General features: G+C 42.4%; 1 protein-coding gene across 2 annotated transcripts; it reads left to right on the forward strand.

Moving 5' to 3' along the window:
- Positions 1-27740, forward strand: LOC309837250 (uncharacterized protein). 2 transcript variants are annotated; one of them, XM_082677677.1, is made up of 4 exons: positions 1-39; positions 7594-7683; positions 9165-9291; positions 22350-27740. In XM_082677677.1, the coding sequence occupies exons 2-4, from the start codon at positions 7612-7614 to the stop codon at positions 24308-24310; spliced, it is 2160 nt and encodes a 719-aa protein (XP_082533803.1). In that variant the 5' UTR covers positions 1-39; positions 7594-7611; the 3' UTR covers positions 24311-27740. The 2 variants fall into 2 exon arrangements, with proteins under 2 accessions (XP_082533803.1, XP_082533804.1); XM_082677678.1 differs by lacking the exon at positions 1-39 and adding an exon at positions 1055-1257.

Consider the following 27740-nt stretch of genomic DNA (forward strand, 5'->3'; position numbering starts at 1 on the left):
CGGAAGCGGAGAGCGCGGAGCGAAGGTCACAGGCGGAGCGTAAGTTTCTTCTTTCTAGTGTAAATTTGCGCATAACAACCCCCACCTCAACCCATCCTCTGGGTGTGGGAGTCACTACGGACCTTAAAATCACCGCACCTGCCCCTCCGCCCCAAGTGAGTACAGACGTCGCCGTCACAGGGCAGGGGTCGTTTCCCTCTGGGTTTGAAATGGCTTTGAGGCTAGTTCGTTCCTTTGGCTTTTCTTTTCGCTGCGTTTTCCTGGTTAAAATCCTTTACTGACCTCCGCCCCCCCTGTGAAGTCCTCTTCTTTGAGGTGGATTCGCTCCACCACAGCCTCGTCCTCTCGGCCCCTGGAGGGCAGCCCTGGCCGCCCCGCTCCCGTAGAGCCCGCGTCCTCTCCCCCGTCCCGGGATTCTGGAGAGCCCGCCCCTCTCCTGACACCCCCCTTCCTCCACGCCCGTCTTTTTTCGTGTCTTCCTCAGGCCGGTCCTTCTGCTCCCCCGGCCTCCGCTTCTTAGTCAGCCCTTCCCCTCACCCCGCAGAGGGGGAGGTGACCTGGGCCAGCCGTGTGACGCTCAGTGTTCTTCGGTCTCAAAGTCCACCCCGCTGGAAAATGTGCACTTCCGCTGGGCGGGCATCTTAATTCAGTCGACATCACGGTAAATATGTGGGCGAGGGGGATCAGGAGAAGCAGAGACAGAGCGGTTGACAGAGAAATAGGAAAACTAAGGTGAAAATAAGAATGAGGGAGAACAGATGGCAACGTAGAGGATGGGTGAGGGCCTGTTTCAATGAGTACTTGGTAAGGATATCAGTGATCTTTTAACAGTTGAAAGTGAGTTCCGTCAGTCAATCTAGTATTGCATTTTCTTCCCTTTTATGTGATCTGTGAGCTACTAAGTAGATGTGCCTCTCAAGTACCTCTTGTCTGTTCTCTGCAAGTGATGAAAAATGGGCTGGATTGACCTGGAACCTTCTTCCAACAGAGCTCCTCTATTCATGATGAAGACGTTTGCCCAGAGCTTATTTCTAAGCTGACCCCTTTCAACGTTTTTCCAGGAGGACCACCTTCTTGAGCTCCATACTGAATGCCCAGTGGCCTTCAGTTTGCAGCTTGTGTGTGTTCCTCTCGCGATCCTGTGCCCATAGGTCTCTGTGCCTTTCAGCCCTGTTTGCTCAGGCATGCGTGAAGGAGAGGAGGAAAAATGGAGAAAGTGGAGAGGAGCCTGTAGGTGTCTGCCGGAGGGATACGGAAGTAAGTGTGGGCCTCTAGATGAGCCCAATGAATGGTGTGTGCACCTGTCCCAAGCAGAGTTGTGGGATCGTGGGGTGTGTGGAACTGTTGGCCAAGGGATGCCGCAGTTCTGGCTGGAGCATCTGCAAGTGGGTTGATGGGTGGTTGCAGGCTGCATGGAATGGTTTGGGGTGCTCTAGTGTCTTAGCTCCCGTTTCCTGGGACACAGATGCGGAGACTGAGATTTGCACGCATGGGTTTAATCGAGTAACTCATGATCACACCTGTGGAGGAATGAAGGCAGTGGATTTGGCAGAGAGAAATGTATTCCTGCGATGTTGTTAGAATCAAGGCCTGAGCTGAGCCCACAGGGAGAGCTCTGTATGTAGGAGGATGGGGTGTTGGTCCTAACGGGTGCCTAGAGGGTGTCCCACAGAATCCACGCCACTCAGTGACGTCTGTGGGATCTTTTGGGAAGGCAAGAATCATCATGCATCCCATATAGTAATTACAGGGAAAACCTTCAGAGATCATTTTCTGGGTTACCTTTTGTGTTTTGAGATATTTTGAGTTGCAGGTGAAGAAAGTTCCAGTAGCATTTTGGAAGATACGTAAGAGAATTTGGAGTGTTTTCTTCAAAGATGCTGGGGTCTTGTTGGGACATGTGCATCACTGGAGACACCTCTCTTAGTAGTAGTTTTTGGAGATGACAGTGTTTGTGCTGAGGTCACTGAATGAAAATGTGGTGTCTTCAGTCTAGTGGGTCCTCGAGGGTCTTCATGTGTACTGTTCCATCTAAATGCATGAGTTATTAGGGTTTGGAATGTTTTGTGGGGTTTCATAGTAGGATAAGGGATCATTATGGGGTGTCTTGGGAGTGTCTTGGGCCACATGAGACTTCGTAAGTCTGTATGACTCCAGAAGGGAAACATTGGGTCTTAAGCTGCAGATGGCAGAAAAGTTTCATACGGAGGACCTGTGGGGGATGTGTCTATGGACACAACTTGAGAGGGGCCATAACGCCCTATGACTCGGGGAAGGATTGTTCCAGGAATCGGGGGCAGTCAACACCAAGGTGAATTGAAGTACAAAGGCTCATTGTTGGGAAAATGCAGCTTCTACTTTCCTCCTACCAGGCCAGTGGTGGGTTCTCTGCTGTCCTCTGCACATCTGTCCCAAAACACCACACACACACACACACACACACACACACACACACACACAACAGTCACAAGGCAGCTGGGGAGCAGATGAGCAAGATATTTTAAACTAAATGCGGAACCAATGAGAAGGGCTGCTATGGTCTGAGAAGGGAATTTGGAGACAGGAAGGGGAGCCTCATTTGGGGAGTTACAGCCCTGGTATTTGCGGGAAAACTCAGGAGTGGGATGAAGGAAAAGCTCTGTTCATACTCACCAGTGGATCTGGGGCTCAGCAGTTAGTAGAGTGTAGAATGGGGTGAGCTGATGAGGTCAGATGACAGAAAGGAACTTGTGTTCCTACCCAACACACACTCGCCCTTCATACACGTTTCTCTGTTGTGTTCGCTAGAATGGCAGTGCTGGTGGTTTCCCAGGTAGGTGACTTGAGGAAGAAACGTGTTTTCTCTCTTTGTGCCTTGCCTCCCTCAAGTCTTCCAGCTTCCCCTCTACTGTTTGGTTCAGACACCCACTTCCTGCTGTGCTTCTGCTGTTGCTTTGCACAATCCCAACCAACGCAATCAAGTCAGGATTTCAGGCTGTGACCCTCCCACCCCCCGGCCCCACCGCAGCATATGGGATCTTACTTCCCTGACCAGGGATCGAACCTGTGCCCCCTGCGTTGGAAGCACAGAGTCTTAACCACTGGGCCGCCAGGGAAGTCCCAGGTTGTGATTTTTTTTTTAAGCCAATGTCATTGCAGAGTGAGAAATCCTAGACACTGAGACCTTTTCTCCATCGAGGGGTCTAGGCAGCGGGAGGCCTCTCCTTTTTCTGCTGATTTTAGGCTCTTTAATTTCCTAAATGGGTCTTGCTCAGCCTGAGGGCTACCCCTTGGTTGAGGTCACTGCGGTCCCGGTTGAGCTTACACTTGCCCTTTGCACTTGTTGAGGGTAAGGGGCATTGTCTGGATGGAGGACCCTCGGCTAGACCCATTTCTGCTGTTCCTGGTCAGCTCCTTCCTCACTCTTTCCAGGGCAAAGGATCCCTGCACACATCTGTCCCCCAAAGTGAAGACCATGCCGGAGGGTGTACGAGTTTCACTCTGTGTTCTTCTCATTAATTTTCTGACTACATATGGAGTATGTACCATAGTCCAGGCTTGTTTTGTCTGCATCAGGGGTAAAATGATAAGCCAGTGGAATACACTCCCCTACCTTATCCAGGCTGTTTTTCCATAATGGAGACAAGCACACCCTGTCACTTACTTACAGCCGTGCAAGTCAGATGCCCCAAAGCAAAGGACGTGTGCACTCATTCTCCTGTGGCCCTCTACTTCCTTGCCCTCCCTGGCATCCCCATCACATCCAGCTGTGCCTCCTCTGTGCGGTCCCCGTGTGGCTCATCACAGCTGGAGAAAGCACACCCCCAGATTGACTGGTCTCACTTCAGATTCCTGGCTCTGTTCCCTCACATTCCCTATGTGTCTGCTCCATGCCTTTCCTTTACAGGCCCTCATAAGTCCAATTCATCCTCTCCCATCTTTTCTCTCAAAGGCCCTGTTTCTTCTTCATTGAGCCCCTGGAGCGAAGGGAAGAGATCTCCTCTAACTGGCTCACCCATCTGCCTCAGGGCCTGTGTTGTCTCCTCAGTATCGACTGTGAAGAGTCTGTCCCTGCTCCTGGCTGCGGCTGACCCTGCGATTGTGCCCTTGTTGCCAACTTCACTCTGTGTCAGGACCGCATGGCATCCTTCCTCCACTGCATCATGTATTTGACTTTTAGGGGGTTATTTTCATCAGCATACACAAATGGTGGTGTTGCCCATCTTATACACAAGGACCAACACACACACACATGCCAAAACCTTTTTATGCACTCTACCATCTTTATTTTTTTAAAGATGTTCTATTGGAAGTAGCACTCTTCCTTTTTTTAAAAAAAATTTATTTATTTATTTATTTTGGCTGTGTTGGGTCTTCGTTGCTGCACGCAGACTTTCTCTAGTTGCAGCAAGCGGGGGCTACTCTTTGTTGCGATGCTCGGGCTTCTCATTGCAGTGGCTTCTCTTGTTGCAGAGCACGGGCTCTAGGCATGTGGGTTTCAGTAGTTGCGGCACGCAGGCTCAATAGTTGTGTCGAGGGCTCTAGAGCGCAGGCTCAGTAGTTGTGGCACACAGGCTTAGTTGCTCCGTGGCATGTGGGATCCTCCCGGACCAGGGCTGGAACCTGTGTCCCCTGCATTGGCAGGCGGATTCTCAACCACTGTGCCACCAGGGAAGCTCACTCTACCATCTTTAAAACAAAGCATTCTTGGGCTTCCCTGGTGGTGCAGTGGTTGAGAGTCCGCCTGCCGATGCAGGGGACACGGGTTCGTGCCCCAGTCTGGGAAGATCCCACATGCCGCGGAGTGGCTGGGCCCATGAGCCATGGCCACTGAGCCTGCGTGTCCGGAGCCTGTGCTCCGCAACGGGAGAGGCCACAACAGTGAGGGGCCCGTGTACCGCAAAAAAACCCACAAAAAAACAAAACATTCTTAATTAACTACATTTTCCCCACTACTAAGTACCTTTTCTCTATGCTCCATTTCAGAGCACAATATACTACAAACTTATTTATGTTCTTTGTCTTCAATTCTTGCCTCTAGTTCCCCTGTGAACCCCACCCAATCAAGCTTTCACATCCACCATCTACTGATACTTTCTTTTCCAGAGTCACCAATGACCTCATCGCTCAGTCGAATAATTTATTTCCTCTTCTCATCTTGCTTGTTGTATCGGCAGCATGTTGCGCACTGGATCACTCCTTCTTCCTTGAAAGACTGATTTTCTTGAAAGACTGATTTAACCTTTAAAAGTCCGTTTGCTTCAATTTTCTTCTCACTTCCCTGTTCCCTTCTTGCTGTCCTCTGATGAATTTTTCTGAACACCCTGGTTTCTGAACGTGGCAGCCTCCAAAAGTTTTAGTCGTTGAACCTCTTCTCTTGTCTACATCCGCTGCCTTTCCCCATCATCTCTTCTCATGAGTTTTCAACACCACTTGCCCGTCTCCCAGTTTGCCCTCTCAAGCCCACATCTCTCCCTTAAAGTCTGGAATCCTGTGTCCAGCTGTCTCCTCGACATCTCTGCTGGGACATCTAACAGGCATCTCCGCCTTAATTTGTCTGAAACTGACTCCTTGAGATCCCTGACCGTGTTCCCCCTGCCGTCTAACACATCTTGCTTAAGGGCGACACCATCCTTCCTGGGGCTCTGATGAACATTTTGGTATGTATATAAAATATATAAAACACTACATTATGTGTAATTGTTCTAAAATGTAAGATACAAAACTATTAGATGTTTACTTAAAACGAGTGATGGAATACGTGGTTGCTAAAATTCTTTTTTTCTTATGGAAGAAAAATGCTTGGAGACCAAGGCCCTTCATCATCAGCTTCCCCCGGTGCCTCTCTGACCTCCCCTCCCGCCCACCTCCTCACCCTGCTGTAGCCACCCAAGGCTCCTTCCTTTTCCTGGGGTCAAGGTTCCTGCTGTCCCAGGGCCCTCACAGGGGCTGTCCCTCAGACCCAGGTGGCAAACACGCTTCCTCCGCCAGGTCTGTGGTCTGATGTCAGCGTCTGAGTGGAGCCTTCTCTGACCACCCCCCTCCCATTTAACATGCCAGCCACTCCCTCACCCCCACCTCTGGTCCATAACGCCTGCCCTGCACGTTCCCTTCTGCTTCTTCCCCTTCCACTGGCTGAGTCCTGGTGAGAACCGGGCCTCAGGGGAGAGCAGACCCACAAGGAGGTGTCACACCTTTCAGAATGGCTGTTAGCCAGTGGATAAGAGATAACAAGTATTGGCAAGGGTGAGGATAAAAGGGAACCCTCCTACACTGTTGGTGGGAATGTAAATGGTACAGCAGTTGTGGAACTCAGTGTGGAGGTTTCTTCAAAACTTGAAAATAGGTCAGGCAGACCGCCTAGCAAGGCCATTCTGGCTGTTGATGCAAAGGAGACAAAATCAGTATTTGGAAGGAGATAGCTGCACTCCTGTGAGCATTCCTGCATTAGTCATAGCAGCTAAGATGTAGAAACAACACAAAGGTCTGGTGGCAGACAAATGCATAACAAAAATGTGTTACATACATACCGTGAACTATTATTATTCAGCCTTAAAAATGAAGGGTCCTGCCGTTTACGACACCGTGGATGAACATGGAGAACATTCTGCTGAGTAAACTAAGCCAGACCTAGAAAGACATGCTGTCTGATCTCGCTAATGTGTGGAAACTGAAAAAGTTAAACTCATAGAACCAGAGAGTAGAATGGTGGTTACCGAGGTCTGGGAGTTGGTGAAAATGGGGAGATTTTGGTCAAAGGGGTAAACTTGCAGTTGTAAAATGAGTAAGTTCTGGGGAGCTAGTGTGCAGCATGCTGACTGTAGTTAATTGTAGTGTATTGCTATATGCTTGAATTTTGCAGAGAGAATAAATGTTAAGTGTTCTCACCACACAGACACAAAATGGTAATTGTGGGTTGATGGAAGTGTAATTACTTGATTGTGATAATTATTTCACAGTGTACACATCTGTCAAATAATCACATCGTACACCTTACATTTATACCATTTTAATTCGTCAGTTACACCTCAATAAAGCTGGGAAAGAATAAGAAAGTGGGGGCTGTGCTGGGCTTGCCTCCTGTGAGTGGTGCTCAACCCAGGCTTCCCATTAGATCGATGAGGCTTTATGCATAGACATGTTTTGTACCCTCTGACCAGGTACCCTCTTCATGTAGTCAGTGTGGGACCAAAGTTCAATAATATTTATGTTGCCCCAGGATGTTCCAATCCGGATCCCTCACTGAGCATCATGACTCTGGGTCCCCCCATTCCTGAGGGCTGAGATCTGGGCTGAGGGTGAGGGCTCTGCTCTGCGTGGGGATGGATCAGGGCTGGTCTGTGACCTGCAGGGGATCGTCGGGTCCAGCTGAGGTGCCCGCTGCTGCTGGGTACATGAGGGCCTCACCAGGAGGGGAGCCTGATCTGAAGAAAGGGTGGGAAACTCACCTGTTGGACTCTGTGTGGGAGTTACTGTCCTGAGTCCCTCCTGGGACAGTGGGCAGCAGAGGACCGTCTGTTCCACATGCTGAGGGCTTCCCTGTGTGTGTGGTGGTGACTCAGGAAGGGGGTGTGTTGATTCTAAGCATTAAACAGCATCTTTCCAACTTTCAAGGTCAACCTCTAAAGACTCATGTTGTCTGAGGAAGAAGCCCAGAAGAGGAGGGAGAGGAAAGAAAAGGAGTCAGGAATGGCTGTGAATCAGGTAAAGTCGTATTGTCAATTGATTATTTTGTCTGTCCTTCCAAAATGCCCTTCTTCGGACTTGCCAGTCTTCTCTGACGCTTCAGTTTGCTCAATAAAAGTTTGGTTGTTTTTTTTTTAGCATTCTTTTTGTCATGATTTTTAATTATCCAAGAATTTTTCAACTCTACTATTTTGATAATTTCTTTCCTTAATCTGTTAAATTAATGTGCACCACTAATAACCCTTCCAATTTTGAATCAGTATTTTATTACTGGAATAAACAAACTTGGTTTGGCTTTTTTTAATAGCTACATATCTAAATTTAAATGGATAAAATTATATTTGTATTTTTGAGTATATGTATTTTACAGACATTAAAGCATTATATATTTCTTCATGTTTGTATCTGTTTTTTACTAACCTATTATAGAATAATGTTGACAAACTAAATTAAGTACACTTAGTACATTTTCATTGTCCCAGAGATGTTGAAATACATTGATCAAAATGATAATTTAAAAAATCATCCAAAATATGTTGAGACAGCTGCTCTCATTTTAGTGAATGGTGTGTCTACATGTGTGTGCATTAGTGCATGGATGTGAAAGTCCATGGCTTTTATAAAATGTCATTTTATAAATTTTATATTTTTTTAGCAGTTGAAATTACATGTTAATCCTCTTTTACACTATCCCATTAATAATTTAAATAGTAGCAAAAATGGTAACATTATGTGTAGACACGTATGTATTTATATATGGTTTTTTATGCATTTGCACGTTGTTCTCCTTTTACGTTTCAGGCTTTTTCAGGGAGCCCTCTGTCAGGGTACTTTTCATGCTGTACTTAACTGTTTGATTGTTTAGGTTTGATTAGGGGCCGACCACCCGAGTTCAGGTGCTCGCTGTGTCATTTCTTAGCTATTTGATCTGAGGCGCGTTTCTTAGAGTGTCTGTGACACAGTTTTCTCCTCTGTAAAGTGGGAACAGGTCTTTCTCTAATGAGCTATTATGTCGATAACAGGTTAATATATGTCAAGTCTCAAGCGTAATGCTTAGCACATAGGACGTGTTCACATGCGTTTCATCATTGTTCTTTGTTATCCTCATCACAATTTTAAGATCCTGATCTCTCGGTAAAGCCACTGTGGAGTCGCCTCTGAAGACACCACTCATGTCCTAGCTCATCTGCATACGGAATACCCTCAATGTGTGGAACGTAACATCTGACACTCCTGTGCAGACAACCCGTGTTGCATTTTTACTTGTATATTTCATGTATCATCCACAAAAGCCAGTAATCCACACTGACTCGGAGGATATCGTAATCTTTTGTGGAAGCAAAGAAACTAAAATTTCAGGCATATAACTTGCTCAAAATGCCTTTACTCACATCTGTCAGAACGCAGTCTTCAACCCGGTTGATCCTCTCTCTTCTCCTTTTATGTGACGGTAAGAACTCTCCTCATGGCCCCTTGGTGAGATGTATCTTTTGTTTCAGGGACAGGTGACCTTTGAGGATGTGGCCATCACGTTCTCTCGGGAAGAGTGGGAATGCCTGGACCCTGCTCAGAGGGCCTTGTACCGGGACGTGATGTTGGAGACCTACGGGAACCTGCTCTCCCTGGGTGAGGATAACTTCCCTCTAGAAGTTAGGATCTGCCCTTGTGTATATTTGCATTTTCCCTTGTGTGCCTCTTGGGAGGCCCTGTTTTGCTTCACTGACCTGAAAGCCCTGTTGACTCAGACATGAAAAGCTTTATGATTCGACATCAGGAGTTTAAAATTGCTTTTCTTCAGGAATCTGCCCATTTCATGATATACTAGTTGTTCCAGAGCTTCAGTATTTACAAAGCCCAATGGCAAACCCTTAATATATCAAATTTCTTGTTTTCTACCCCTGTGCTTTTGATTCAGTAGTTCTAGGAAGAGAGCTAGATGTCTGCATATTATACTGTTCCCTGTGTATTCAGAAGGAGGCGGTGGATGAATTTGTGAAATGTTTCTCCAGACCCATGTGTAATGTCCTCACTCCTCAGCTGAACAAGGAACTGGGATTCTGGAAACACCACAGGACACCATGTTCCGTTCTTTTTATGAGTACGAATTTCTGTTTCTGTTGTGAATATTGTCTCCATATTGGAGCAAGGGAAAGAGCTCTGGGCTCTGCAGAGTGAAGTGAAAAATAGCAAAAAATCAAATGAATGGGAACGTATCAGAGGTGCCAACACAGGTCGGAGCTCAGAAGAGCAGAGAGGAAACCTCACCATTAATAGTGTTTGGGAAACTTTCCTTAAGTGGGAGAGTTCTATGGGAAAACAGAAGTTTATTTCTTGTGAACTCTCAGAGGAAATTTTTCTCCTCCCTAACTTACCACTCTGTCCTTCAACATGTAAAATGTGTCTTTTCACCCTTCAGGGGTGCTGCAGCTCCAAAACAGACAAAGGCAGAGTTTTTATCATGATCTACACCCCGTCATCTGGCTCCTGTGAGCTCTTTGGCTCCTTGAGGAGCGTGGGACGGGATGTTTGAAAGGGGTCTCTTTTCCCCTTGGTCTCTCGTTCTGTTCTTGATTCCATCAGACGCTTAGTTCTTAGTCCATATGGATCAGAGCTGACACCTCCACAGTCCTAACCCCTGGACCTTTCCCAGTTCCATCTCCATTTGCTGTACTTAGGAGACCTAATCAAGAGATGAGAAAACACTGGCAGCTCTTCGATTCCATCTGTCACCCCAGAACCTGCATGGGGCTGTCTCAAGCCCTGCCTGCCTGTTCAAATCCCTCCACCCCTCCTCCTGTTCTTTTTTTTTTTTTTTTTTTTTAATTTATTTTGGCTGTGTTGGGTCTTCGTTTCTGTGCGAGGGCTTTCTCTAGTTGCGGTGAGTGGGGGCCACTCTTCATTGCGGTGCGTGGGCCTCTCACTGTTGCGGCCTCTCTTGTTGCGGAGCACAGGCTCCAGACGCGCAGGCTCAGTAGCTGTGGCTCACGGGCCCAGTTGCTCTGCGGCGTGTGGGATCTTCCCAGACCAGGGCTCGAACCCGTGTCCCCTGCATTGGCAGGCAGATTCTCAACCACTGCACCACCAGGGAAGCCCCTGTCCTATTTTTGTCACACAGCTTGGGGGTGTGTAACGGGAGGTGGGTTGGATCATCTGTGATTGTTACTTAGGAATACTGTAAAGACGGTGGACAGAGATATCTTTTTAATCCCCAGTCCTACATGAGGAGCATATGCCAGTCTTTCAGGCTCTTAGCTTGGCATCTGTGGATAGAGCACATGGTCCCTTCTCAAGATCCTACAATATCTGACCCCACATCTTGTATCTTCCTGCCTCTTGCACTACTCTATCTAGTTGGGTAATATAGACTCTTCCAGATTTCATATTCTCTTAAGTTTGCATGAATTTGCCCCTGAAACTTGCTTCTGAAATACACAGTCCTAGGGTCTGAAATTTTATCCTATTTTTTTGCCGTGATCATCCACCTTTAAGTAACGGACGATTTTTGGTGGATTCTCCTGTGGAGTGGGTTTCCTTGGTAACAAAATTCTTGATGGAGAATACTGTCACTCATATCTTGCGACGTTATCCTGCTACATAAGAAGCACCACTTGAAGCTACTCAGTAGAGTGGTCAGCATGTCCCAGGATACTGAGGTGGAAAGTATCAGGAGAGCCTGACTGATAAGTGTTTTCAGTAATCTTTCCAGTTTGGAGGAGTGTCATGAAAGCATCTCTCAAGGACACTGTGACAATGGTGTTCACATATGCGAATGACCATCCCCTTTGTGCCACAATAAATAACACACGAATTTCTGCTGGGAACATTTGTTATGAAGATCATATGCTCATATCTCTGAGGCTGTTGACTAAACTATTGTCCATACCACATTTTTTATCCTCTGTGTGTGCCATTGTTCATTCTACCTCAACACGTTATTTTGAAGCAATTTAGTGAGGGAACTTATGAAGCTGAATGATACTTTCAGTGAAGTACCGTAATTTGTTGTGTTTAAGCCGCTGCTACTCTTTGTGTTCTCTGTTTCATATTTGCAGTGTGTGGGAGGGGGGGATTAGGGAGTGGATATTGTTTTCTATATATTACAGTATTTCCTCCTTTAGAGTTGGGGGTATGGCTCAGCAGCTGTTTCCCTAAATCCTGCACTTAGTCCAGAATATTTTGAAAACATAGTCTCATTAATTCCTTCTACTTCTTTTCACCTGAGTACCAAATATTAAATTTATTACAATTTTTAAGTTGAGATTTTTAATATCTTGAGAATATATGTATTTTTATTGTCACTCTCTTAATCCCGGGAATACCATTGGATTGCCTTGCCATAATTTGTTATATAAAATGCATTGCTTTTTCTATTGTATGTTTTCAATTTTCTGTACATAATTTGTTGAATTTTATATAAATTTCACTGAGTTTTTATTTTGGGGCATGACTGTGATATTCTAATAATCATGCTTCCTGTCTAGGTTCATAATGTCCATGTTGATATAGTGAATTAATACTTATATATGCGTTGTGTTTTATAGAAAATTTAGCCCATTTCTTGCACTTTATGAACTTCTCCACTGTTGTTTCTGACACCTGTATTTCCTGCAAAACTTCTAACGTTCTGGAAACTCCATTCCTTTTCTTTTTTTAGTTTATTTTATATTGGAGTATAATTGATTTACAATGTTGTGTTAGTTTCTGGTGTACAGCAAAGTGATTCATTCATACACATATGTAATAGTTTGCATCTGCTAATCCCAAACTCCCAGTCCCTCTTCTGGAAATTGCATTCTTGAGTGAACACTAGAAGACCATCTTGTTCCCCATCTTCCTTTCATTAGCTTCATATAAAGTGCGCCTGGTCCCCGTTGTCCCTCCTACTGGTGCTGTGCTCTTGTCCTCCAGCTTATCTGCTGTGTGTGTTGGTCACCACCTCTGTGCACGTGGGTCTCCTCCATCAGTCTCCACGCCACGGCCAGAAAATGTTTCTGCACGGAACTGCTGTTACTACAGTGCCCATTAATGCAAGTCCTCCCCCATGAGGGCCATTCAGCTGTTGTCTCCATAAGGTTACTTCTGTTCTCCTGATGATATTTATGAAGTCTGATTGATTAATTTTAGACACATTGCATATTATTGATGGATTCGAAATAATTATGTGTCTACTAATACATAGTATTAAGAGTAGAAGCACCCCCGACCTCATGTTCTTTTTTTTATTGTGTCAAATAACTTTCATAATGTTTTACATCATTTGAGCTTAGAAGAGTTAACATATACCACGTTTTTCTTGTTGTTTGACTATAGATTCAGTTGATGACCATGAGTATTTAAACTCACTTGATTTCTCCCCATTATCCCCCCTCAGCAGCCCCTAGCAAACACCATTCTGCTTTCTGTTTCCATGAAGTTGACTGTGTTTGATAACCTCACATAAGTGGACTCGTATTTTTTGTGACTGGCTTATTTCGTAACATCCTCAGGGTTCACCCATGTTGTAGCACATGCTGGGATCTGAGTCTTTTGTTGTTTTGCCTGAATAATCACCTTTTTGTGCATTCATCTGTCAGTGGACACTTGGGTTGCTTCCACCTCTTGGCTATTGTGAATAATGCCTCTGTGAACACGGGCATGCAAATATCTCTTCCAGATCCTGCTTTCAGTTTCTTTGTTACATATACAGGGAAATGAAATTGCTAGATCACAGGTCTCTTAGTCGGTTTTGGCTCCTCTAACAAAGTCCCATAGACTGGGTGGCTTGTTAACAACAGAAATTTATTTCTCACCGTTCTGGAGGCTGGAAGTCTGAGATTTGGGTGCCAACATGGTTCAGTTCTGAGGAGGACCCTCTTCCCCATGTCTAGCACAGAGCTCCCCAAACTCTTGGAATTTCCTGAGTGATAACAGCAATGGGAGCATCTTTTGGTATAATATTAGGTGTCTTGTCCTCAGTTTCTAAAACTACTTCAGAGCCATGAAGGTAGAATGGGTGTCTTGTTATTCATAACAAACCCCCTTAAGTCACAGCTGAGTTTATGGTAATAAGGTGACTTTTGGAAATTCCCTCAAGATGGGGGGCTGTCACCAGGGGAACCAGCCATGTGATTAGAAGGTTGGAACTTTCAGTCTCACCCCTGATTGGAGGGGTTGGGGAGAGGGGCTAGAAATTGAGTTTGCCTGCCAATAGCCACTGATTTAATCAGTCATGCCTGCGTAATGAAGCCTCCATGAAAACCCAGAAGGAGAGGGTTCTGAGAGGTTTCAGGTTGGTGAACACGTGGAGATTTGGGGAGAATGGTGGTCTGGGGGAAGGCGTGGAAACCCCGAACCCTTTCCCCATACCTTGCCCTATGCATCTCTTCCAGCTGGCTGTTCTTGAGTTATATCCTTTATAATAAACTGATGATCTAATAAGTAACATGTTTCTCTGAGTTCTATGAAACATTCTTAACAAATAAATCGTTGGAACCTCCGATCTGTAGGCTGCTGGTCAGAAGCCCTGGTGACATCCTGGACTTGAGATTGGCATCTAAAGTGTGAGGTGAAGGGGGCAGTTTTATAACACCAAGCCCTTAGCCTGTCAGATATGACTATCTCCAGGTAGATAGTGTCACAACTGAGTTCAACTGTAGGACACCCAGCTGATGCCTGAACATTGCTTGTTGGTGTGGGGATCCACCCCTACCCCCATGATGGAATTGCTGATCAGACCCTTTTAGAATTCTTTCTATATTCCCAATATTAACCTATTATCAGATACATGATTTGCAAATATTCTTCCCATGCCGTAGATTGTCTTTTCACTCTACTGAGTGTGCTTTAATGCACAATACCTTGTAAATTTTGATGCAGTCCAGTTTATCCGTTTTTACTTCTGTTGCCTGTGCTTTTGATGTCATGTCTGATAGATCATTGCTGAATTCAATGTCATGAAGGTTTCCTCCTGTTTTCTGCTATGAGTCTTATACTTTTGGAGCTCATGTTTAGACATATGTGGTGTAAGCCAGTGGTCCAGCTACATTCTTCTGCATGTGGATATTCAGTTTTCTCAACATCTTTTGTGGAATACACTATCATTCCCCCACTGACTGGTCTTGACACCCTTGTGGAACATCACTTGACCATATACACATTGTTTCTTTCTGACATTTATTTCTCTATTCTGTTCCACTGGTCTCTCTGTCCTTATGCCAGTACCACACTGTTTTTGATGAGTGTACCTTTGTGTTAAGTATTTTTTTATAAGTTTATTTATTTTATTTTTATCTATTTTTGGTTGTGTTGGGTCTTTGTTGCTGTGTGCGGGCTTTCTCTAGCTGCAGTGAGCAAGGGCTACTCTTCGTTGCAGTGTGCGGGCTTCTCATTGCAGTGGCTTCTCCCGTTGCAGAGCACGGGCTCTAGGGTGCATGGGCTTCAGGAGTTGTGGCGCACGGGCTTTGTTGCTTTGCGGCACGTGGGATCTTCTCAGACCAGGGCTCGAACCCGTGTCCCCTGCATTGACAGGCAGATTCTTAACCACTGCGCCACCAGGGAAGCCCTGTGTTAAGTATTGAAATAAGGAAGTGGGAGACCTCCAACTTTATTCTCTTCAAGCTTGTTTTTGCTGTTCTTTGTCTCTTGAGATTTTATATGCATTTTAGGATGAAATTATCTATTTCTGCAAGAAACACTTGGGATTTTGCTAGGTATTTGCATTGAAGATGTTGATTGTTTGGGGTAATATTGACATCTTGACAATATTTTATTCCAGTCCATGAACTTGGAATATTTTTGCATTTATTTGTATCTTTCCTAATATTTTTCAGCAATGTTTTTAGTTTACAGTGTACAAATCTTCTTCTTTGCTAAGGTTATGTGTGTTTTATTCTTTGATGTTATTGTCAGTGGAATTGTTTTCTCAATTTTCATTCAGATTGTTCATCGTTAATGTATAAAAACACACTTGATTTTTACATGTTGGTAATATATCTTGCAACTTTTCTGAATTCATTCATTAGTTCTAGCAGGATTTTTGCAGAATCTTCAGGTCTTTCTCCACAATTGATCATATCGGCTGGAAACAGATAATTTTCTTCCCTTTTTCTATCTGGATACCTTTTATTTCTTTTTCTTCCTATTCTGGCTAGCACTTCTAGTAATTTTTTTTCAGTAATATGTTTTATACAAATAGTGAGAGCATGTATCGTCTTGTTCGTGATCTTCCAGGAAAAGCTTTCAGTCTTTCAACATGGAGTATGATGTTTTGGCCATTTAATACATGTCCTTTCCTGTGTTGAGGTAGCTGTTTTGTATTCCACTTTACTGAGTGTTTTTTATCATGTTAACTTTTTTCAAATCGTTTTCCTGCATCAATTGAGATGATTGTGTAGCTTTTTTTTATCCTTTTACTCTTTTAATGTGCAGGTTTACATGGAAAAGTTTTTATATGTTGAACCACCCTTGCATTCCAAAAATATATCCCCCTTGGTCGTGGTGTATAATTCTTTTAATGCGGTGTTGCATTTGGTTTACTATCGTTTTATTTGTGATTTTTGCATCAGTATTCATCAGAGGTATTGGTCTGTGGTTTTCTAGCAGTGTCTTTGTCTGTTTTAGTGTTAGAGTAATTCTGTCCTCATAGAATGAGTTTGGAAGTATTTCCTCCACTTCATGTTATTTTGCAAGTGTTTGAGGAAGATTGGCATTCATTGTTTTTTTTGGGTTTTTTTGCATTCTTTGTTTTTAAATGTTGGGTAGAATTCTGCAGTGAAGCTATCTGGCTTTCCTTTGTTGAATGCTTTTTGATTAGTGATTCAGTCTCTTTACTAGGTATAGGTCTGTTCAGTTTTTGTATTTCTGAATTGTTCAGTCTTCAGAGGTTGTGTTGCTAAAAATTTAGCCATTTCTCCTTGGTTTACCACTCTTTATTTACACATAGAATTGCTTATACTATTCTCTTAGAATCCTTTCGATTTCTGTAGCATCAGTTGTAATCAGTTGTAATGTTCCCTCTTTCATTTCTGATTTTAGCTATGAGTCTTCTGATTTTTTCTTAATCTTGCTGAGTGTAAATTTTGTCTCTCAAAGAACCAACTTTTAGTTTTTGTGATTGTGTTTTTTAAATTTTCTAGTTCCTTTATCTCTAATCTTACTCTTATTTCTTTCCTTCTGGAGCTTTGGCTCTGTTTTGGTCTTTTGAGATCTTTTTTTTCCCCCATCTTTTCTTCCTTTCTCTCTCTCTGCTTTTTTTTTTTTTTTGAAATACTTATTCACATGATAAGCCAGGATCTCTTTTGTGTACTCCTTTGTATTTTCTTTTTCCCCAGGTCTGTTGACAGATAATCAAACATAACATGGTGTAAATTTAAAGTGTACAGAGTGATGATTTGATATACATATAATATATTGCTAAATAATTACCACAGCTTAGTTAACACATACATCAATTCACATAATTACAGTTTTGTGTGTGTGTGTGGTGAGAACATTTAACATCTACTGTCTTATCAAATTCAAGTATATAATTACAGTATTGTTAACAACAGTCACCATGCTGTGTATTAGATCCCCTGAACTTATTCGCCTTATAACTGAAACTGCCAATCCGCAGCCCCTGCAACCACTATTCTACTCTTTTTCTAATCATTTCGCTTTTGTTTTTGTTTTAAAATTCCACTGCGTGTGATATAATTGAGGTCATACTGTATTTGTGTTTCTCTCCTGACTTACTTCACTTGGAATAATGCCCTGAAGGTCTGTCCATGCTGGTACAGGTAGCAGGATTTACTACTTAATTTTTTTATTGCTGAATAATATTCCATTGTGTGTGTACCATTTTAAAATTTATTTACATACCGTTGGACACTTAGGTTATTTCCATGTCTTGGCTATTGTAAATCATGCTGCAGCAGCATGGGGGGCAGATATCTGAGGTAGTGATTTCATTTCCTTTCAGTATGTATCCAGAAGTGGGATTGCTATATCCTATGGGAGTGAAACCATGCACCTCAGATTGGGACTTGAACCCACGTGCCAGGACTCGAACCCGGCCAAAACCCACAGCCTTCCAACTGAGATCACACACCTGATTTCAGGACTTAATGAAGCTCAGGTTCTTGATGTCTCATGGCAGAAAGAATTCAGTGAGAGACAAAGTGATTGGTAAGAAGTGGATTTATTTAGAGAGAAACACACTCTGCAGACAGAGTGTGGGCTGTCTCAGATGAGAAAAGTGCCAGGGTATAGGGTTGTCAGTTTTTATAGGAGCGGGTAATTTTATAGGAGCGGGTAATTTCATAGGCTAATGAGTGGGAGGAGTATTCCAGCTATTTTAGGAAGAGGCGGGGATTTCCAGGAATTGGGCCACTGCCCACTTTGTGATCCTTATGGTTGGTGTTGGAACTGTCATGGCGCTTGTGGGTGTGTCATTTAGCTTGCTGATGTGAGCGTATACTGAGGCTCAAGGTCTAGTGGAAAAAGTTGACTTGTCAGTCATCTTGGATCCATTTGGTTCTAATCAGTTTATGTCATGTCCTCAGGCTTTGTCATTCTTTCAAAGGTTGTGCCCTGCCTCCTTCCCTCCTGTTTCATTCTTTTTTTGTTTGTTTGTTTTTTAATATTTTGAGGAACGCTCCATACTCTTTTCCATGGTGGCTGCACCAATTTACATTCCCACCAGCATTGCACTGGGTTCCCTTTTCAACACATCCTCACCTCCCCTTATTATCTCTTGACATTTTGATGATAGCCATTCTACCAGGTGTGAGATGATAGCTCACTGTGGTTTTGATTTGCATTTCCTCCTAAGGAAGGAGCTGGAATTTGGGAAGCTTCCTCCCAGTTGTGGTTGTGGTTTTCTGTAGTTTTTATTCTCTATTTCATTTATCTCTGATCTACTTTTTTCTACTTCTGCTAGCTTTGGTCTTTTTTGTTCTTTTATATATATATATATATATATATATATATATATTTCCACCTATAAGTGAGATCATTCAGTATTAGTTTTTATGTGTGACTTATTTTACTGAGCATATACTCTCAACGTCCATCCATGTTGGTACAAATAGCAGAATTTCCTTCTTTTCTGTGGCTAAATAATATTGCATTGTGTATGTCTACTAGATTTTTTTTATCCATTCATCTTTTGGACACTTAGGTTGTTTCTGTGTGTTGGCTGTAGTGAATACTGCTGTAATGAATATGGGAATGCAGGTATCTTTTTAAGACAGTGATCTTATTTTGTTCGATATATACCCAGCAGTGGAATTGCTGCATTATATGATAGCGGGGTGTGTTTTTTTTAATATTTTGAGGAAATTATATACTGTTTTCCATAGTGGCTGCAACAGTTTACATTCTTCCCAGCAGCGATCCCTTTTTTCCACGTTCTGCTCAACACTTGTTATCTCTTGTCTTTTTTGATGGTAACCCGTCTGAGGGGTGTGAGGTGATATCTCACTGTGGTTTTGATTTGCATTTCCTCCTGAGGGCAGATCTGGGTTTTGGGAGGCTTCTCCTGTTCATTCTCACAGCAATGTGCTGGGGAGTGAGTGAGTCAAAGGCTAGCAAATCGTCATGATCTTTCGGACACTTTTTGGTTCAGTGTTTTGGGGGTAGTCATTTGTTTGAGTGCTGCAGCTTATTACTGGTTTCCAGAGTTTTCCCAAAGGATTTTTTTCCCCCTTTGGTTGTATATTGTTATTAACTGGGTGTCTCCATGGGGTAATCATTGCCTTGAGTTTATTGGTCTTACCATCTTGCTGACATCACTCCTCATGCCTTTTATATGGCGGAGATTGTATTAAGAGATCCAGGATATGAGTTCAAGTAATTAGAGACCCCAGGAAAAGGGACACTATTATTTTTAATACCAAACAAAGAGTCTTAGATTTCTTTTTTAAAAGATTTTATATAAGTAGTGTTTTATTTAATAAAATTCTTTTTTAAAAAAAAAAAAACTAACATTATCACATCTTAAAATGCTCAGACCTTAGCTCAGACCTCCTGCTATCTTGGTTTCTCCAGACAAACTCTCTGCCCACCCAGCCAGGAGATCATCATTTTGAAATCAAGATCCCCCTATTTTGCTGTACCATTGATAACATTTTATTGTACCTGCATGTGTGTGTACAGAGTAAACACATCCATCTCCTCTTGATGGCCATTTCCTTATTCTCCCATTCTTGCACATATCCTGGAATATCATTGTGTGTTGAATACATGCCTGGAGATGGAACGCATGAGATACTCAGTTTAACAAATTTCACAGCATGTATTGATATGGGTGTAAACCTGCTCTTCCATTTTTGCCCCATAGTCTGTATATGATTACATTAGTTAAAACTGGGACAGCATTGTGCTCCTTGCCAGTTCTTCTTTCCCTCTGAGCTCAGTATTTTAGTCACCCTCGTACGGTTGTAGACCCACAGACATGCAAACACAAGCTGTGCACCCACGTGTTTGCTACTCCCTGCCCTCCACTCTTGCCCTTCCTCAGACCTGACCTTTCTCACCAGGTATCTTGACTTGGATGGAATACACTGTTATTTCCTAGAGTTATTAAGTCTGTACTCTGGAACTCCCCGATTTCCACAACACTCCTTTACCCCCCCACCCTACCCCTGCACTACTCACACTGTAAAAAATGACCCCTATTTATCCACTGAACAACTTTCTCCAGACAGGACCTGAATCAGAATGCACAGGGCTGAGGACTCAAAAGCAAATTCCAGGAGGAGTGGCCGAGTCACACTGTTACAGTGACACAGCTGAGTTCTTATATCTCCCTTGAAGTATTTCTTTCTAAGCTCTTGGTATTCGTTGTAATATTCTGTAATCTGTACTGCCTGAGTGGCCAGTCATGCTTAGGAACATGTCTGATTCTGTAGGTACAGGTTCAAATCTTGCTTCTCTCACTTTCTGTGTAAATTTGTGTTATGTACATAAACCCTGTGAATCTGCTGTCCTTATTTTAAAAATAGTGGTGTTTTACCTCAAGCCTTAAAACGAATTAGTGGTTTTTTGGTTTTTGGTTTTTTTTATTAGGTTGTGTGGGGTCTTAGTTGCAGCAAGCGGGCTCCTTAGTTGCAGCTCGCCAGCTCCTTAGTTGTGGCATGTGAACTCTTAGTTGCAGCATGCATGTGGGATCTAGTTCCCTGACCAGGGGTTGAACCCAGGCCCCCTGCACTGGGAGCGTGAAGTCTTATCCACTGAGCCACCAGGGAAGTCCCCAAATTAGTGTTTTTAGATGGCTTAGAATATTGTATGTTTTACAGTAAAGACTCAAAAAGTTACTTTTCTGTAACAAGATGTGTCAACTTTCTGTCATATTTATTATGAGATATCCCTTTGTCTGCAATGCACCTTGTATGTTTTTATTTTGCAGTATATTCTCAACAATGTTGTCTCTGACCTTAATTAGTAAATTTTCAAAGCACATTACTCTGTATCACATATAATTTGGTGCCAGTGAACAGGATAATTAAAGGGCACTGCATAGAGAGGGAATTCCTCTATTAATTGACTGATATAACTGCAGTCATGAAATCATAACTGTGACTTCTGACTTCTTTCTCCAGCTCTTCTTTATAATGTTATGTATTTTCCTGACATGATATTGCATGAGTAGGTGATTTCAACATAACTCCCAGTTCTCATATTGTGTGCTCCTTCTAGAATAGAAGTCCTTTCTTTATTTAAAGGGGAAATGTTAAGAGTTCCGCAGAGTAGGGCTTCCCTGGTGGCGCAGCGGTTGGGAGTCCGCCTGCCGATGCAGGGGACGCAGGTTCATGCCCCAGTCCAGGCGGATCCCACATGCCGCGGAGCAGCTGGGCCCGTGAGCCATGGCCACTGGGCCTGCGCATCCAGAGCCTGTGCTCCGCAACGGGAGAGGCCACAACAGTGAGGGGCCCGAGTACTGCAAAAAAAAAAAAAAAAAAAGAGTTCCACAGAGTAAAATTTTCTATAATATGGTGACTTATTATTTATGCTGGCTTTATCATGATTTACTAGAATATTTATCAATTTATATTGTGATTTATAGATGATGTTTTTTCAGCCTGTATTATGCAATATATCTGACACGCACCACTTATTAATGCTGTAAAATGCCTATTCTCAATGGGGACATGTGGATTTATAATGTGTATTCAGATAAATATTTTGTTTTCTTATAAATTGTTTTATTGATTTATTTTCTCAATGCTGCAATGGTTTGTGATTCTAAATGGCGAGTTATTTAGATTATTCATTAGATAAGCTTGTTTTGGATTATTTACCATTACAGTACATTGTCCTTTAGTACTTATTTATGTACAATAATTATGCATAAAATATATATTATGGTTTTTTCTCCTCAGTTATGAGACAGCAGTATGTTTACTGCCAACAGGTATGTGATCTTTGTGGTCATGGTGGAAAATACCCTTCCTTTGAGAGCTAAGTTTCCACAATGTGAGTGTTTTTGTCATAGGGTGTTTGACTAGGCTACCCTAAAATTAATTTGAATTACATGTGATTATTCTTTCATTAATAAAGGATCCTATTTCTTCAGTGTGTCAAAAATTTTGAAGATCATGGTTGGGAAGTTTTATAACTCTGTTCAGGATAAGTATTACCTTTGGCGTCATATCACGTTTTCAACATGAAACATTTATTTACGATCTGTAATTAATAGGATACCTATGTTTCTTTATATCTTGTAGCTGTCTCTCATATACATGTGATCAAGAAATTAAAACCAAAAGCGAACAGTGACACAGGAGAAGTATTCCAAACAGTGATGTTGGGAAGACATGAAAGCCATGAAATCAGAGATTTTTACTTCAGGGAGATCCAGGAAGACATGCATGTGTTTGAGTGTCAGTGGAGAGATGATGAAAGAAATTACAAAGGAATGCCTAGAACCCATAGTGAAAATCTCACTGACAGAAAAAATCAACATGGTGGAAGGGATACTGGAAACAAACTTATTGAAAATAAGCTTACATTAAGCTTTCGGGATGAACTGCATATATTTAAAAGTGAAGAGAAATTTGATCAATTTAATCAGGCTGACAAGAGTATCAACAGTAGTACCTCATTTTTACCACTTCAGACAATTTCTTCTATTGTCCAAACCAATATTTCTAATACATATAAGAGTGACTTTATGGATCCTTCAGTACTGGCACAAGACCAGAAAGCATACAAGGAAAAACCTTACAAATGTAATGAGTGCGGCAAAACCTTTCCTTATGGCTCAAACCTCAGTAGACATCAGTTAATCCACACAGGAGAGAAACCATATAATTGTGATGTATGTGGTAAGGTGTTTAGTCGAAATTCGCACCTTGCGTGTCATCAGAGAATTCATACTGGAGAGAGACCTTACACATGTAAAGAGTGTGGCAAAGCCTTTAATCAGCGCTCAAACCTCACTCGACATCTGGTCATCCATACAAGAGAGAAGGCATATGAATGTGACGTGTGTGGCAAGGTCTTCAGTCGAAAATCAATCCTTGGAAGTCATCAGACGGTGCATTTTGGAGAGAAATCTTACACATGTAATGAGTGTGGCAAAGCCTTTAGGAAGCATTCAGGCCTTACTCAGCATAAGAGGATCCACACTGGAGAGAAGCCTTACCTATGTGTTGAGTGTGGAAAGGCCTTTAGGAAGCATTCAAATCTTACGCAACATAAGACAATCCACACTGGAGAGAAACCTTACAGATGTGATGAGTGTGGCAAGGCCTTCAGTGTGCACTCAGCCCTGAGGAACCATCGGATAATCCACACAGGAGAGAAACCATACAAATGTGATGTGTGTGGCAAGGTCTTTAGTCGCAATTCAGTCCTTGCAAGTCATCAGAGGCTGCACACTGGGGAGAAGCCTTACAAGTGTCAAGAGTGTGGGAGGTCATTCATTCAACGTTCACTCCTTTGGATTCATGAGAAAATTCATACTGGTGAGAAACCTTACAAATGTAACGAGTGCGGCAAAGCCTTTCCCGTGCGGTCAATCCTCACCCAGCACATGAGAATCCATACTGGAGAGAAACCTTATATATGTGTTGAGTGCGGCAAAGCCTTTACAAAACATTCAAATCTTACTCAGCATAAGACAATCCACACTGGAGAGAAACCGTACAAATGTGAGGAGTGTGGCAGAGCTTTTACCCAAATTTCAAGTCTTAGCAGGCATCAGAGAAGGCATACCGGGAAGGAGACCAGTAAATGTAGTGTGTGTGTCAAGGCTTCGATGCAGCGTTCACAGCTTTGGGGTCATGAGAGAACTCACGCTGGAGAACTCCAGTGCAACTTATGTGGCAAGGCTTTCACCCAGCACTCAAACCTTGCGGCACATCAGAGGATCCACAGAGGAGAAAGACCTTATAAATGTAATAAATGCGATAAGGCTTTTGTCCAGAATTCACAGCTTTGGCGTCACAAGAGAACTCACATTGGAGAGAAATCTCATAAGTGTAGTGAGTGTGGCAAAGCCTTTACAGATAGCTCGCATCTTAATCGACATAAGATAATCCACACTGGTGAGAAGCCTTACGAGTGTAGTGAGTGTGGCAGAGCTTTCACCCAATTTACAAACCTTGCTAGGCATCAGAAAATACATACGGAAAAGAAACATCACAAAGCTGATACGCGTGGCAGTGCTTTTATTAAAAGCTGAAGCTTTGGGGATCATCGGAGAATTCATAGTAGAAAGAATATAAGGATTGAGATAAAACTTATGCAGGTGGTCAAGCCTTAAGATCAGAGACTCCATCAAGGAGAGAAATCATATAAAACCTTAAGTACGTGGCAAAGCTTGCAACCAGGCTTGTGGAACATAACAGAATTCTTACCAGAGAGAAACCTTCCACATGTAATGACAGTGACCAGCTTTGTCAGAAATGTGGACCTTTGTGGTCATGAATGAATTCACGTAAGATAGAAACTGTACAAGTGTGTCAAGGCCTTTAAGCAGTGACCTCAGGATCCACCACAAAGAATTCATACCGGAAAGAAACATTACAGATGTAACAAAGGTGATAAAGTGTTCAACCAGCGCTGTCAGTCGACTTACACATAAGAGAATTTATACTGGGGGAACTAAATCTGCCAATGGAGAAAGGACATCTGTGGGAAAGTTTAATTATCTTCAGTTTGTGAAATTTTTTTATTTAGTTATTTGAGGTTTCTTGAAAAGGCTGCATTATTGTTGATGACCTGCAACCTGAAGTTAGAAACCTGTTGATGTCATAGTTTCATTACATGCTTTTCAGTTGTCACCATGATGGTCTCAGGAAAGGGATCAGTAAGATGAAAGGACCTACTTCTTGGGAATTCCCTGGCGGTCCAGTGGTTAGGACTCCGCACTCTCACTGCCAGGGACCCAGGTTCAGTCCCTGGTCAGGGAACTAAGATCCCACAAGCTGCGCTGCACGGCCCAAAAAAAAAAAACAAAAAGACCTACTTCTTTAGGTGGGGTTTATTCATATCCGTGTAACCAAGAAAAACTAGGACACAATTTTAAGATACAATATGATATAAATTTGAGAGCCTGGGGAGTGACAGAATAGATGAACACTAATAATACATTATTTGGCTGTTTGGGTTGAATGGCATATATAACAATCTCTTTCCATGTTAGACTCAAACAACTTACAGTTTTGAAAATGTATATTCATAATTTGCATTTAGCTATTCACTCCATGGTGTATCCTAGATTATTTCTGTGCCTATAATAAAAATACAGTGAAATTTCAGATTCTCACACCCTAATACCTGCCTCCCAACATTCATGGGTATACACGATATGATTATAGTTTTGCCTGCCTTTTTGTGCATGGAGGCCAAAATTAGACCCATGGATTGCACCTTTACATGAAGTGAAAATAGAAATATAGTAAGGATACGAAAAATATAAGAAAATATCAGAAATTTCAGAAGTAAAGAAATATAACAGCCTATTTTTTGTAATTGGAGCACTCAGGGAAATAATTTGAAAGGATCGGTGTTCATGAGTTTCCTTTTTTTTTTTTTTTTTTTTTGTGGTACACAGGCCTCTCACCGTTGTGGCCTCTCCCCTTGCGGAGCACAGGCTCCGGATGCACAGGCTCAGCGGCCATGGCTCACGGGCCCAGCCGCACCGCGGCATGTGGGATCTTCCCAGAACGGGGCACGAACCCGTGTCCCCTGCATCGGCAGGCAGACTCTCAACCACTGCGCCACCAGGGAAGCCCCATAATAGCCATTTTGAAAGGCTATAAAAATCTATTTGAAGTTACAGTAATAAGTAATATGTTTCATAGTTTCTAAACTGTAGTAACATTCCATTTTGTTAGTCATATTTATCGTCTTTTTAAAATACTGTTTAGCCCAATTTGTATATTTAATTTGTATTTCCTTTTTATGGATTCAGTGAAGAATCTGGAGGATGCATAAATCAAAGTTATTTTCAGTTTTGTGTGGTATGAAAGTGTACGTAGAGCAATGACAGGTACAAAGCACGTGTTATATTAAACACAAAGAAAGAGACCTCTCCCGTTTTTCATTTAGGTTGAGAGAATTGAAATGATACGAGATAATGAACCAAAGTCTCAGAATGTGGAAGCAGGAGACTTGTTGCTAATGTGCAGGTGCATCACTGGAATTTTTGGAAACTCGCTATGTTAATTTTATCTTACAGTGTATCTCTTCAGTTCCTCCCCGTCTTGCCCTTATTCCTGTCATCGTCTTTTCCTTCCATTAGTACAATGGCAACTGGAACTCATGTCCCCAACACCTGGTAGGCCATGGTTAGTATGATAGAGCAGATCGCTTTCCTGAGTTTGCTATGGAGATACTAGATTGTGTTTGTTTTGTTGAGGTGTAATTTGCGTATGATAAAATTCACAATTTTTAAGTGCACAGTATGGTAGGACTTGTATATTTACAATGTCCAACCACAGTATTTTCATCATTCATCACTCCCCTTTAAAAAAAACAAACAAACCTGCACACATGAGCAGTTATTCCATATTCCATCCCCAGCCACAAGGAAACACTAAGTTACCTTCGGTCTGAATGTGGCTCTTTGGGGCATTTCATATAAATTAAGTCATATAACGTGGCCTTATTTCTCCCTTCTTTCAGTTAGTTTACTCTCTGCAAGCGTCATCCATATTGTAACATTTATTAGTGCCTCATAACTTTTTATTGCTGGGTAGTAATATCCACAGTTTGATTACCCAGTCGTCACTCATTGGAGGGGTTCTTTACACATTTTGGCTGTTAAGAAAAATGCTTCTGTGGACATCTTTTACAAGAAGTCTTTGTGGATATGTGCTTTCCCTTCTCTCAGGTATATTTGTATAAGAGGAAGCTCTGATTGTGATATTGTAATTTATGACATATAGATTTGGTCATTCAGATGAGTAATGCATTACTTCCACTCACACTCTATTTGGTGAAACTGTTCTCACGGTCTTGCCTAGCTGCACAGTGGCTGAGAAATTAGGGGAACACGTAGCTCTTGATGTGGAGCAATTAAAAGAGTGAAGAAAGTCATTATGTTGGTGTAATTACCATGCAACTATATGTGGAAATTAAAATGATTAAAAGTGAAAAATATAATTGAGAAGTATAATGTAAGAATTATTTCATGTCTTTCAGAACAAACATAACTTTAAAATAGCATTTTAAGTTCACCCTCAATTGAGTATGTTTACCATTTCCAGGGAAATCCTGTTGACATCTCTGCTGCTTCATGGGAAATATTTATTGTAGCTTTCCCAATTCTGAACATCACTGAGTTATGATATAACAGTTATATTTCCATTAAGTTGTAGTCCAATATGAAAATACATTTAGAGATGACATTAAACTATAACTATTCTAAACTAGAATCAGAATATCTGTATTAAAACTTGAAGAATTATTATTTTATTTTATTTTTTAATTTATTGTTGGCTGCGTTGGGTCTTCGTTGTGCGCGAGCTTTCTCTAGTTGTGCTGAGTGGGGTCTACTCTTCGTTGTGGTGTGCGGGCTTCTCATTGCGGTGCCTTCTCTTGTTGCGGAGCACAGGCTCTAGGCGCTCGGGCTTCAGTAGTTGTGGCACACGGGCTCAGTAGTTGTG

This window comes from Grampus griseus, assembly GCF_964374135.1.
Source record: "Grampus griseus genome assembly, chromosome: 19".
Taxonomy (NCBI): domain Eukaryota; kingdom Metazoa; phylum Chordata; class Mammalia; order Artiodactyla; family Delphinidae; genus Grampus; species Grampus griseus.